Source organism: Falco rusticolus, chromosome 3 (genome assembly GCF_015220075.1).
Source record: "Falco rusticolus isolate bFalRus1 chromosome 3, bFalRus1.pri, whole genome shotgun sequence".
NCBI lineage: Eukaryota > Metazoa > Chordata > Aves > Falconiformes > Falconidae > Falco > Falco rusticolus.
Genome location: NC_051189.1, coordinates 109866414 through 109880064, shown reverse-complemented (window position 1 = coordinate 109880064; position 13651 = coordinate 109866414). Strand labels below are relative to the sequence as shown.

The 13651-nt window shown below is 50.2% G+C and overlaps 1 protein-coding gene across 4 annotated transcripts in view; it reads right to left on the bottom strand.

Annotated features, from left to right (window-relative positions):
• The window catches only part of PAX7 (paired box 7), a 100410-nt gene extending 92532 nt beyond the window's left edge, over positions 1-7878 (bottom strand). For 2 of the 4 annotated variants that reach the window (XM_037380728.1, XM_037380731.1), the window contains exons 1-4: positions 7794-7878; positions 5621-5856; positions 4830-4959; positions 3693-3821 (exon numbers count right to left, since the gene is read on the bottom strand). In XM_037380728.1, the coding sequence (XP_037236625.1) occupies positions 3693-3821; positions 4830-4959; positions 5621-5856; positions 7794-7878 (580 nt within the window). Of the gene's footprint in view, positions 1-3692; positions 3828-4829; positions 4960-5620; positions 5857-7793 lie in introns of all 4 variants that reach the window. The other 2 variants (XM_037380729.1, XM_037380730.1) reach the window with 2 other exon arrangements.
• Positions 7879-13651: the final 5773 nt, after the last annotated feature.

Sequence of the window (13651 nt, the reverse complement as noted above, 5' to 3'; positions counted from 1 at the left end):
TCTGCATCCCGAAGCGGTACAGGGCGCAGGACCGGCTGCCCCCACCCGTGACCGTGGCGTGACACGCGAGCTGCCGAACTTCCCTCTCCTCCCTTCGCCTTCCCCATAACCCCACCGACACACACCGTCCCCCCTCCCCTTCACCCGCGTCTGGTTGCAATTAATACCCCGCCAGGATGAGGCCTCGCCCCCGCCCCTCCAGCACGAAGCGCTGAGCACCTTCCCCAGCACCCCCTTAGGTTTGGGGTTGCCCAAAGGACCCCCCATCCCCACCCAGCACCTGGGATCTGCGGGGTGTGGGAGAACAGCGCATCACCCACGCGTGACCCTCCCTAATAAACCCCACCAGTCATAATAAATAACAACAACCAAAAATAATAACAACTCCGTCTTAACAAGGATAAAAAAATAAAAAAAAAATAAAGTGAAGCCTCATGAATATATGCCCAGGGCTAGCTGGAGTGAGCCGTTTAAAGATGAAAGTGCAAAGAAATAAAGGCTCAATTTAATCTGCCTTAAAACCCTTCAACTTAACGTTTGTGCTGGGAACTCAGAGAGTGAGTACTGATTGGGGATAAATACATTTCTTAGCATGCCTTGGAGCTATTACACCCTTCTCCAACACAGCTCCCTATTCAACAGCCACAGTTTTCATTACCAGCTCTAATAAGTCTTAACATTATTAAATGCCAAGCAGACGATAGAAAGAAACAGGCGCAGGGTGGAAGCTTTCTTTAACACTTAAAAAGAGAGAGCATTTAGGGCTGTCTTCCTCCGGCTCCCCGCAAGGAGAACCCGCAAATGGAGCAAAGGCGTTTGTCAAGAGCAAAAAGGCCAAAACAAAGTTTCCCCCCTCTCCCTCCCATCCGCAATAATAATAAAAACGCGTTATAAAAGAAACAAAACAACAACCCCCCAAACAAAACTCAAACCCACTCCGTAAAAACAGAGCTAGAGAACAAGTGTCAGAAGCGCGTTACTATTTTTATTTCATTGCAGACCAGGAAAATCGGTAGGACTGGGGGGGCAGGGGGAGAATAAATCGCTAAAGACTATTATTTTCCGGGGGGGGGGGGGGGGGGAAATTAAAATGAAAAATATACAATGTACACTCACCGCCTCCGAGTCTTTTACAAGTTGAATCATCAATTACCTTAATAGGGCCATTAAAACTTTTCCGGACGCGAAAATATATACATTGACGGCAGTAAATTTAAAAAAAATGAATGGTTATTTTTTAATCGCATTTTATCTGGGGGATCGCGGCGCAGGACCCAACCCGCTGCCAACTCGCCGCTTCTGCGCCTGATGCTCCCCCCGCCAAACCCCCAAATCGGAGCCTTTTTGGGGTGATTTCTCCGCAGTCTACAGACTCAAGGCGCGATTGCGGGGGAAGAAAAAAAAATAATAACGACTGATAAATGGGGATTTATCTCAAGGGATGGGAGAGGGAGCGGAGCCTGCGCGCTCGGGGGTACCGCGGCGCTCCGCGGGCTCCGGCATCAGGAATTTGCCCAAATTAGCCCTCGATTCAAACCGGGCTGGTTTCATAAAGAAATGGGGGCTCGTGGTTTATTTGTCCGCGATATTACCCATGGAGGAAGAAGAGAGCGTTTTGTTTTGCTTATTAACACGCACTTCTGCATGTTATTAATGAATCAAAAGCCTCCGGCTCCTTCACTCTTTTTTGGGGGTGGTGATGGGGAAAACACGCACGGACAAGGGAAAAAAATAATAAATCAGCAGTTTAAAACGATTTTTTTTTTTTTCAAGCGGTGAGATTCTAATAAAATAAATCTTAAACCCAAAAATCCGACAAACACCCCCACCCCACCCCCAATTAAAAACACCCCAAAGTGATGGGGGGGAGCTTTTCGCGGGCACAATAGCCCCGATTTGCAAATGAGCATCGCCTGTTTCCAAATCACAAGCAACATTTTGCAACGTCCAACGGCTATCCTTTTTCCAACAGACGGTCCTATAATATTACAAAACTATCTAACAGCAGGGAGTTTTGAATAATTTATCTCCCTTTCTTCCCTTCCTTGGCCCTTTGTCCAAACTTTTTCTCCTCCTTGCAGAATTTTGAATGAGAATAGACAAGCCCTCCCTCCCCCATCCCTTTACTCCATTTTTAAGGCAGCCTAGGGTTTTCCCCCCCTTTCCCCCCCCCTTTCTCTCCCCCCCTTTTTTTTTTCCTCTCTTTTTTTTCCCCCCCTCTTCTTCTACTGTTTGCTTTTGTGGTCAGGAATCTTTTACTTATAAAGCTTCAATAGACTTGAAGGTCTTTGTAAGTGAAGTTCATCTTCAAGGTTGGAAAAAAAAAAAGGATCAGATCCTTAAAGAAACCCCTTTTGTGCACCTTCATTTAAAACTCCCAGTAACGTTTGATGGTGACACGGAGAAGTTTTTTCTTGCCCCAAATTCCCCCCACTTTAGTATTTCCCCACTCACCCAGGCCTTCCCAAAATGAGGAAAACTTTGTAGCTATTGAGAAACTTTATGAGCAATCCCTCCCTGCTTCCCACCCCTGGGCTGGAGACCCTCTCCATGTGGAAAATACCTCTCACCCCGTCCCTCTTGGCCCGACACTGACGATATCACAAATCCCCCAAAACACCAACCGACACAACCCTGACAGGCCCGGACCATCGCCATTTTACCATCAATTTTGGAGAAAAATAGCAACCCCCAATTTCCTGATGCCTGTCCCCAAGACTTGGATAATTGCCATTTCCCCACCAAAAGAAGCGCTGAGCTCTGCGACACGAGGAAATAATTTTCTGCCCAGGCTGATACAGCAGCTCCTCCCTCCCATTGCTCAAAACTTCCCCTTCTTTGCAAACACACTCATTGATAAACCTCAATTATGCCTCCTAAAAATGCCACCTTTCTCCCCCCCCCCCTTTTTTTTTTTTGGGGGGGGGGGGGGAAGGGGAACTTCAGCCTCCACTGAACTTGCCAAAAATCAAATTACAAGTGCCACAATGGCTGGCTCCGGCCATGCCTCATCCCCCACCCCACATTTCCAGCACAGGAGCTTGAAAAAGTTTAATTTTTCCTCCCATGAGATGGAAGTGCCAACTGTGGGAGACGATAACAGGGCCCTTGCTCTCCCCCACTGCCGGCCTGGCCTTAAGCCTTTCATCACAAAAGCCAGATTTGTTTACCCAGCTTCCATTTAGGGGTGCAGATCCCCCATTTCCTCTGATCCAAGGATCCCCTACCTCCCCTCTGCACCTCCCCAGCGCCGGTGGCTCTGCGGCAGCCCCAGCGCAGCGCCGATCTTTGCTTCTCTAATTGATATTGATTGGCCAAATCGGTCAACTGTCAGCCCGTGTTTCAGGGGACCACTTAGAGAGCAGGAGAGAAATCTGTTTAACAAATTCATTTAGGAATCAGAGATGCCTCGCCCCTGCCATCTCCTTTCCCCCTTTATAAATAATTGATCCAGAGCAAAACACCAACAGCTCTTCCTCCTGGGAAAGCATCCTCAGCCCGCAGGGCTGGGTACCACCGTCCCCTCCCAGGGCCCTGCATCACACCCTCCGCTCTGCCATCACTCATTTTCCAAAAGGACAAATGCAAGAGGCTCTGGAGCCATCCCATCTTACTCTTGGTAGGGAGCGACACGTCCCCTCTCCCAAATGTCCCCTCCAGCCCAGCCCTGGGGCACGCACAGCCACCTTTACCTTTGTCACCCAGGATGCCGTCTATGCTGTGCTTGGCCTTCTTCTCTCCATCTTCCTCCTTCTTGTCACAATCCTCCTCTTCCTCTTTCTTCCCGAATTTGATGCGTAGCACACGGCTAATCGAACTCACTAAACCTCAGACAGTCAAAGACAAAAAGGCAAGTATAAGCTGCCTGGGAAGGCAAGGTGGGAGCTGGCCAGGAAAACCCAAGCTGGGGCCACACGACTTGGGCATGAGGCCTCACACATGCACGAAGGGCACCCGCACCCCCTTTTCCCAGGGGTACACACCTGCCTGGTCCTCTGTGCCTTCCAAAACATCCCTGAGCTCACTCAGGTGCCAAGGTGGATGCCCAAAGTTGGACGCACTTGTCGCCGTCCCCTTGAGACGCTTGGCACAAGCGGCACCCGGTTGTGTGCAACACCCCAGGGAGCATCGCAGCCGGTGGGACACCCCAGAGTGTGCACCCCCAGGGTTACCACCGTCTTTGTAACAGGGAAAGGGCCCCCGATACCCACCTACCACCCCAGTCCCAGACAGAACCTCACAGCCTGGATTCAGACATGGGCCCTGTCCTGATTTGGGGGAGAGGTGCCCTACAGAGGAGTCTCAGCCCCCCCAAAACAGAGAGGAACTCACAGCTAGGACCTAAAGAGCTCAGCAGACCCTAAGCACACCCCCGCAGGCCCAGTACTGGGGTACGGGGTATCTTTCCTCGGGTGATGGGGATCCCTGGCCGATGGAAACGCCACTTTGCAGCCCTCACTGAGGAAGCAAGTCCCAGCAGGGCAACCAGGGTCCCCTGTAACGCCAGAGCTGGGGTCTGCCTGCATGCCGGCTCCCTCTGTATCAAGAGAACCTGGCTTTCAAGGGAGTTGGAATAAGTTGGGAAAATTGGTTTGTTTGTGTGTGTTTTTCCAGCAGACCGCAGCGCGGCCAGGGCACAACACCCCCTCACCTGCTGTTTATTTGCTGCTGTGAGTTTGCTTGAGGTGGGTTTTTCCCCCTCCTCCCTTATCAAAGCAGAGGCTGAGAGGATGGCTGTAGCCTCTGGAAACATTTTTGGTGGCGATAATAATTTCCCTCCATGTTCCTATGGGTATCAGGGTGTCCTTCTGGCCAAGCTGCCTTCTCACCTGAGGGCACGGTGCTCCGGTCGCAGTGCCCATCCTTCAGGAGCCTGTCTCTGATCTCCCAGCTAAACATCCCAGGATTTTCCCGTTTGTATTCCTCGATTTTCTTCTCTACGTCGGGAGTTGCAACCTGCTTTTGTGATCAAGGGACACCGGTGTGTGCCCGCGTGTGCAGAGAGAGGGGAGAGAGAAGAAAAAAAAGCGCTTTTAATTGAAAAAGAAAAGGTGTTCAGCTCAGTGCAATCCTCCTTGCCCTGGCTGCTAGTTTTGGGGTTGAGAATAAGTATCTGGAAGGGGGAAAAGGAGGAAAATTAAGCTGGGGAAAGGCCCTCCTTTCCCAAATGTTGGCCATCCTAAAAGTAGATCCTTTGGGGGCCAAAGAGATCACCCAGGATGGACTTATCCTGAGCCCCAGGGGCAGAAGGAGGCAGGGAGGGGGTGCAGGGGACGCTATTTTTAGTGAGGTTATATACACCCAGGGATTTATTATTCCCCAAAACATCCCGGCTCGCCTCCTCCCCAACACCGGGGCCGAAGCAAATGCTTGAACGCGCGCCACTTGTTGCACAGGAGAAAAAAAAATCACTTTAATTTATTCATAGCCTTCAACTCGGCACTGGTTTCTACCCATCCGAGCCTGAAAATTGCAGCTTTATTAAAGCCCTTTCCCCTCCTCCCCGTTTTTCCCTGCGTACCCATTTGAAAATCTTAATACACTCCCCACCCCCCCAAAGAAATATTTCATTTTTTTAACATCAGGAGATGGTTTAGCTCAGCTCCCGCATTGCACTCACCCTGGGCTTGCTGCCTCCGATGGCTCCGGGACGGATGGAGCCCGTCTCCTGGTACCTGCAGAGGATTTTGGAGACGCAGCCGTGGGAGACCCGCAGCTGCCGGGAGATCACGCAGGGCCGGATCCCGTGGTGAGCCATCTCCACGATCTTGTGACGGATGTGGTTGGGCAGCGGCCGACCGTTGATGAACACCCCGCCGAGCTGGTTCACCCTGCCCTGGCCCAGCGGGGTGGAAACTGGAGAGCAAGGAAAAAAAAAAAAAAAACAAAACAACAAACCAAAACAACCCAACAACAACAAAAAAAAAAACACCCAACAAGGGGGAAAAAAAAGTTAAAAGAAAGGAAAATCCAGCAAAACGGGGCACAGCCCTCCCCACATCTTCAGCTTCTCTCCCGGTATTTGAAAGTTTAGAAGAAGGGAGAAACCTCTTGCCCATTCCCCCGGGTGTTTGTCCCGGCAGCACGGGGAAGACTTTTCCCAGCGATAGATGGAAAATAAAATCAGCCCGTGACCCACACGCCCGTCACCCCGCTCTCCGAGGTGGCCGCTACGTTTGTCTCTATCCCTATATTTTTGGCATTTCACACCTATATTTTAATTCATACCCGACCTTTTAAATAAGGGAAGATTTAAACCCGCATGGCAAAGCCCCCCCCAAACTTCCCATTTCCCCCAAAAGCGCGCTACGCTTGCTTCAAATTACGGAGCTATCTGCTTCCCAGCAAACTTTTGGAAATAGCTTTTTAAATACCCTCGAGGGGCTTTTTTAGTTTAGGTTTGGTTGTTGTTGTGGTGGTGGTGGTGGTTTTGGTGGGTTTTGTTAAGGGGCTTGGGGAGGTGCGGAGCAAGCGCCGCTTCCCCGACACCTTGCAAAGCGCATCCCCGCCCGGAGCGGGGACCAGCGGCTCCCTAACCCCCCTCCCCAATTTGTTTAATATCTCGCAATGTAGATCTTGCAGATTAATGCGATTTCACAGGCTGGAAATTAAAAAAAAAAAAAAAAAGGCGGGGCGGGGGGGAGAACTCAGCTGGGTAATTTGCAGAAAGGCTGGAGGGGGCGAGGGACAGGGAAGGCGAGGGGGGTGATTTTTCTCTTTATACAAAGAAAAGTCGATTCCAGAAATTGCCTCGCGATTTAACAAGAATCATGCACCACTAATTCCAAGTCACTTGGCCAGCACTCCCTGGATATATCATTATCGACAGATAACACTCGAGTGGCCAATTTTACATTCAAGAGGTACTAAAACCGCCGGCCGCTCTCTCTTTTCATTATTCCCAGTCATGTTGTGCAAATATTGTTGTAATCCTTTGATCCTTTCCCTTGCCGTCTGTTTTACTTCATTTGCTACAGAAAAGCACTTCAACAAATCCCCCCAGCTTGTATGTTTTGCAGCCTGCGTGGTTTTCCACAGGTTTGAGTTTCGCCACTTGATCACGGTCAGGATGAAATTTTCCTGTTTAATAAATGCGGGGAGAGGGGTCCTGCTCTAATTTTGCCTTTTTTTTGTGGTGTGTGCCTAGAAATAATAACCCCGTAACACAAAGGAAAAAAAAAAAAAAAGCAGATGACGGGGGAAGTTGATGCACTGCGAGGTGGGGATGACACTTAGCGAGGTGACAGCTACAAAGTCCCCCCCCTCTCCCCTCGCCAGTCCCGGCCAAGGACATCTCGGCTGGCCGCAGCTGGAAGTACCCCCCGTTTAGAGGTTTTTGCCCTTATTTTCCCGCAGAAAAGTTGAAATAAATGAGTTGGGTTGGTTTTCCCCACCTTTTCGGGGAGATTAAAGCATCGGGACACTTGCGGGTTTAAAAAAAAAACCAAAACAACAAACACCACCCCCCAAAAAAACCCAACCCCAAGCCTAAAAAGCAACCTAACCCATGAGAATTTGCCCCCAAAATCTGCGGGATGCCTGGAATGACTTTAAATAGGGGGAAAAAATAATAATAAAAAAAGGCGAAGCCCGGTAATTTCGCGGGGGGCAGCCGCTACAGCGGGAAGGGAAGGGGCTAAATATTAGCGAGAAGTTGGATGCTCAGATCGGGAACCCCGCCCGGCTGCAAAGTTTAGCTGCATCCCCCACCCCCGGCAGCCCATCCCGTCCCCTCCCGGGTTATCCCGGGGTGCTGGCGAAGGAGCAGGGAAGAGGGGTGCTTTCCCACCTACCTTCCAAGGGGAAGCCTGTGCGAGGGTAGTTTTGCCCCGGAGCCGGGCGCATCATCCGAGGCACCGTCCCGGGCAGAGCTGCCATGGTGTGTGTGGGGGTCGGGGCAGCAGAGAGGGTCCGGTCCGAACCGGGGGGGCACCCCTTGGCCCCGGGAGAGCCGGGGGGGGCGGCGCGGGGGGGGCTGCGGGGATGTGTCTCCTCAGAGCCGAAGTGCTTCTCTCTTCCAGCCCGCGGCTGCAAAACAAGGGAGAAATCTTTGCTCCAAGGAAAGAAGAAAAAAAAAAAAAAAAAAAAAGGGGGGGTGGGTGGGTAAAGGGGGGGATCACCCACCAGAAATTCCTCTTAAAGTTTTAGGGCTATGTCACAACCGGCCTGAGCGGGCGCTCCGGAGGAATGTAACCCAGACTGCCGGGAGAAGCAGACACATCCAAAGTTGCCTCGGTGCTGGGCTGGGCTTAGGGCTGGGGGGGGGGGGGGAGGGGGGGGCGTGGGGAGCCGAGTTTCCCCCCTTATTTTGTTGTTGCGTTTGGTTTTTTTTGTTGTGGTTGTTTGTTTTTTTTTTTTTTTTTTAAAGTGGTTGGTGCCGGTCGCTTAAGGGATGCTGCTGATGGGGAAGGGGGGGGGTAGTAGTGGTCGGGGGGGGTGGGGGCCGGGGGGGGGTGGGGGGTGTCAGATGGAGGGTTTGGAAGTTGTTAAAGCCTGAAGTTGGGGCCGTGGGGAGGACGAGCGAGCTGTGATAGGCTCCAGCTCCTTTCTTTTATCCGCGGCCGGGGAAGGGGGTACCACGGCGGGGCCGAGGGACCAATAAGAGCCCGCAGCATCCCAACGCGCCGCGCAGCCACGGGCTCGCCGCCTGGTTTTTTTTTTTTTTCCTTTTTTTTTTTTTTTTTTTTTTTTAAGATGTTATTATTCATTACTAGGCTTGGCTTCCTTTTGATTGAAAGCTGGGCGCCCCCCTCCCCCTGTTTGAAAAATATATTGGGGTGAAAGGAGCGAGGAGGAAGTTTAGGAAAGTTTTTTTGGGGGTGTGTGTGTATATAAATATATATATATATATATAGGGTGGGGTTTTTTCCCTAAGAAAGTTGGGCATGCCTAGAGCATCTGTGCGAGTCCCAGCGGGATAAGGCCGGTCCGGTGGCTGCAGTATGGGTTAAAGTGTTAATAATATAGATAATAAAATAAATAACATAATAAATAACACCACAAATAAATAAAAATAATAATAGATGAAATAAACCCGAATAAAATAATAATAAAATAAATAATAAAATACCCCCACTTAGCTGCTCCTCCACTCCCCTGGGAGAGGGTTGGACCCTCTGCCCAGCAGTGATGGTTTGAGGCTCATCCCGCCCTGCTCGCAGCATCGCCGGCCCGCAGCATCCCGCCCCCCCCGTTATACGGGCCGGGGTCTGCGAGCAGCTGAGCAGCCCCACCGCCTCCTTTCCCCAGCCCCAGGTAGCCCCCTGCGCGCCTCCCTCGTTAACATCACGTCTTTAATTAAAAGACAGGCTCCGTGCTGCTCAGCTGGTATCTTTTTTTTTTTGAAGGGGGGGGGTTTGGGGGTGGGGGTGGGGCGGCCGGTGCTCCCCGCTGTTCTCCCGCAAACTGCCCGCTCGCTCGCTCGCTCGCTGACCCGGGTCGGGCTGAACAAATAGCCAATGTTTTCCCCCCCAAAATAGGAGCGGGGCAGGAATCCTCCTCGCAGCGGGGCATGACGCCAGGGCTCACGAACCCTTTTGTTTGCAGCTGTAAAAGGACTTGCCGTGCAAACCGCTGGAAACTTCTCTTCCCCCTCCCCTAAAAGCATCCCGGGAGGGGGGAAGAAAGCAGCCAGCGACACTTCTGACCTGTCTGGACCCAAAATGCGGTCCCTAAATCTCCTCCCTGTCCGCCCCCCCCCGAAGGCATCGCCACCCCTAATCCCCCCCTTCGCCAGTGCTGGTTTTTGCTTTGAAATTAAAGCCCTGGCTGGACCCCTCCCAGCCCGGCCACATCTTCATCGCTCACCTTCTTCTTCCTCTTCTCCCGCAGCCGCCAAGCTCAGCCTAAACCCGCACCCGCCTTTGCTTTTCTCACGTTTCACGCCTGAAATTCACCCAAACCCCCAGAAAAACCGCGGGACGGGGACAGTGTGGGGGAACCGAAAAAAAAAAAAACCCCACAAAAAACCCAATATTGAAATTCTTTCCAAGGTGTCAAGTTGCTCCCAAAGTCTCAGCCCGGCTCAGCCCTGACTTCGGGGCTCCAGCAAACGAAAATCAACCCCCTCTCCTCCCCCCCGCCCCAAAAAACGCCAATTCCCTAAGTTTTAGGCAGAAAAATAACGGGCAAGGCTGAGCTGGACCAGCTCGCAGCCCTTTCTCAACCGCATTCCTCCAGCGCGGCAGTAATTCAATTATTTGCCTTTCATTTGCTTAGATGGGGGGTGAAGAGCCTGGGAATAAAGTTGAAAATTAAATGTTTCTGCTCTCCCAGCACCGGAGGAAGATTAAACTCAAGCACCCGAGCCCGGGTCCTTGCCTTCCCCGAGCTCTAGGGTTACCTCGCCGGGAGAAAAACCTCTCACATCAAACACAGCAGTTGTTTTCCTTCACATCTCCCCCCCTCCTCGAATTGGGGCAAGATTTGACACTTTCAGCCAAAAAAAAAAAAAAAAAAATGCCCAAACCCTTCACTTTCTCCTCCAACACTTGCTGCCAGCTCCGGGCAGCCACTAAGCAAAGAGCTACCTTAATATATATAATTTTTACTATTTATTTTTATTTAAGCGATGCTGTGGCATGTGGCTGCAGCCCCAAATTTTGTTTCGGGGGAGAGGGGGGCTAAGGGGGTGCCAGGGGACTGTCACAGCCAGAGGAGGGGGGGACACTCCTGCTGGAAAGCAATTTCACAAATCATTTTTCTAACAATTAAGGAGTGTGCAGGGGTGAAATGGCGATTTCACATGCAGATCTGGGGGCCGGGGTGTTACCTGCGCACCCAAGCAGCCAGCTGAGAAAGAGGGAACCCCTCTTAATTTTTTTTTTTTTTTTTAATATTTTTCCCCCCCCTTTTTTTTTTTTTGCCCAGTGCTCTGCTTCATTACCCATGTTCACAAAAGAGAGACCCCTTCTTTTTTCTCCTGGGAGCAGCGAGCAATAGATTAAAACAAGCATCAATCAGGAAAGGAGCAAGTAACTGCTTAAAGGAACAGGGGCAGAATTCCTCCCCGCTTCCCCCTTTCCCTGCGCATCTCCATGGTTTCCTAAGGTATGTTTCTGGTTGATAAATGCCGTATATCGCTATTCCCTTTGGAGAAACGGCTTGTAAATCAGTGCTGAAAGCCAGCTCATAAGCAGAAGGGAATGGGGTTGGCTTTTTTTTTTTTTAGTTTTTTTTATTATTATTTTTTAGGAGCATCTCTCACCGCAGCATCCATCCCTTGCATCCTTCGCAGGAGGAAGGGGCTTTTCAAGTGTGAGGTGTTAGATGTCTCCTTAGAAGGGGCTAACCACCCCAGGCTTGGGGGGGCAAAGGGCTGTCCAGCCAATTCTCTACTCAAAAAACCCCAGATGCACACAGGTTAGCTAAACCTGCCCAGAAAATGCACCGGAGGAGAGCAGCCCCAATCATCAATCATTAATAACTATGATTTTCCACCAAAGAAAGTCCTACTTTTTTTTTGGGGGGTGGGGGGGATGCTGTCCTGCTTCTAGAGCGATGTGGATCTAGAAATGAGAAATCTCCTCAGAAGACAAGTCAGATGCGTCTCATCTGGTCATCTAAAACCTGAAGAATTTGATCATGATCCCCCACCTCCTTTCACAAGTAGGATGCAAAAAGAGAAAAACCCACCAAAACCGCCCGGGGATGAATTATTTAATGAAAAGTTGCTACCTTCTGCAATTACAAGAAGATTACTAATGTGGGAAGGTTTTCCATTTGAGATCCCGGAGTAATAAGCATTATTTTTTTAAGCGATTATCCAATAAATCTCTCTTTAAAGGGCGATAAATCCACCTTGAAAACCAGGGATTTAAAAAAAATATTTCTGAGGGACTTCCGCATTTTTTAAAATGACCATTGAAAAAATCGTGAAAGCAAGAGTAACACATTCAGCCTGAAGTGTTTGTTTTTTCAGAAAGCCCATAAAGGAGAGAAGGAATATTTGCAGCAAAGGCAGGCTCAGGAAAAATGGACTGCTTCGTTAAAAAGGTGGCTGAGGGCTGGCAAAGCAGCTCCTAGTCCAGGACCAGGGAAGCCAAGTCCACCCATCCTTGACGTAAGAAAAAAATTTTTTTTTTTTGGTTATTTGCATTAGAGCCCAGAAGCTGCTAAAGGAAGCAAATGGAATTTGGGTGCAGACATTTGGTGCCTGATTCCACGGCAAGCCTCTTGCAGCATCCCTGAGCCGCTGGTGCAGAAGTGCCCTCCCACATCGCAGGTCTCAGAAGACCCCAAGTGTCACCAGGTATCAGCGGTCCTCAAGCAAGGCAGCCACCCACAGCCAGCTATAGGCAAAAAATTGACTGCATTTATTGCCGAGATCTGCTCTTGGTTGCAGGTGGGTTAGAAGACGACAAGACAAGGTAGAAAAGGGAGGTTTAAAGGCTCCCCAGCTCCAGGGCATGGCCCTTAGGTTGCACGTTGGCCTCCAATTCTCCTCCTTCCTCCCCTTTCTTAGGGGACAAGGCTCGGCTTATTTGCCAGAGATGCTCCTAACTTCATTCCTGAGGAAGGAAGGGAGTTCCATGCCATCAGACCATGGGGTTTTTGAAGCCCTAAAGCAGGGAGAAAGCGGTTTCTACTTCCAGTATTATTTCTAAAGGAGAAGTTTGCTGCCCCCTTTTTTTTTTTTTTTTAATGCAGAGTACTCCTGCACCATCAACCCTGACCCTACAGACTTCCAAAGAACTGGGTTAGCCATGCTGTTCATTTGTGCATGTCACAGGGATTCATTTCTTTTTTTCCCCACCCCTCCCAGAGAAGGCAAGACCCAAACCCAAGAATAAAACTCCTCCAGCTCCGCTCCCTGTCAGGATGCTGAACAAAAGGCGGAGTGTCACACCAGCACCGGGCTCCTTGGATCTGCCTCTCCACTGGGTCAGGTTTAATTTGCCCAGGGTGCAGTATTAATAGGATGTAAGCTGCGCCCTTGAACAATTACCTTATCAAAGCATAACATCTATGGAATGAGCAAAGTATTTTCGTTAAACAAATCAAAATAATAAGGCTGGCAATGGCCTTGTTCATTCTTTGAACCTCTAAGTGGCTTTAGAGATATTCAACAGTACCGCACCAACTTCTATTCCACTGGTAGTCCCTGCTTAGTTTTTCTAAAGAAGATTAACTACTCCTTGCTAAAAGGCTCAGTTCTACTTTTGTCAGGGTGCACAGACTAATTGGGTTTTCCCTGCATACAACGGGATTCCTATACTCCCGCTACCGCTCTCGCTTCCCATTTCATGTGGCTTTTCAAGACAGGGAGAACACTTTCCTCCGCGCATTTGATTTGTTCGGTGTTAGGCGTTAGAAATAACACACCGAAATACAACCTGACTGTGCAGGGAGTATGACTGCATGGGGCAGAGTAAGGGTGCAAGAGGGGATTTTCCTAACTGGTACCTTCCTGGAGCTTAGCAAATAATATATCTCAAGGGAACAGGCTGTTGGAGGAAGGTGACAAGGGACACAGCTGGTCCCAGGGGGAAAACATAGGCTGGGCACCGAGGGACCAGCACGCTTTAGGAGGGAAAGGACAGCCTTAGAGTAAGGGAGATTGTGATTTTAGGGTGCCTTTCTATTCAAGACACCCAGCTTCAGGCACATTAAAGATGGATTTACAAAAGAGAGCAGAGCACCTGCCCTCAAA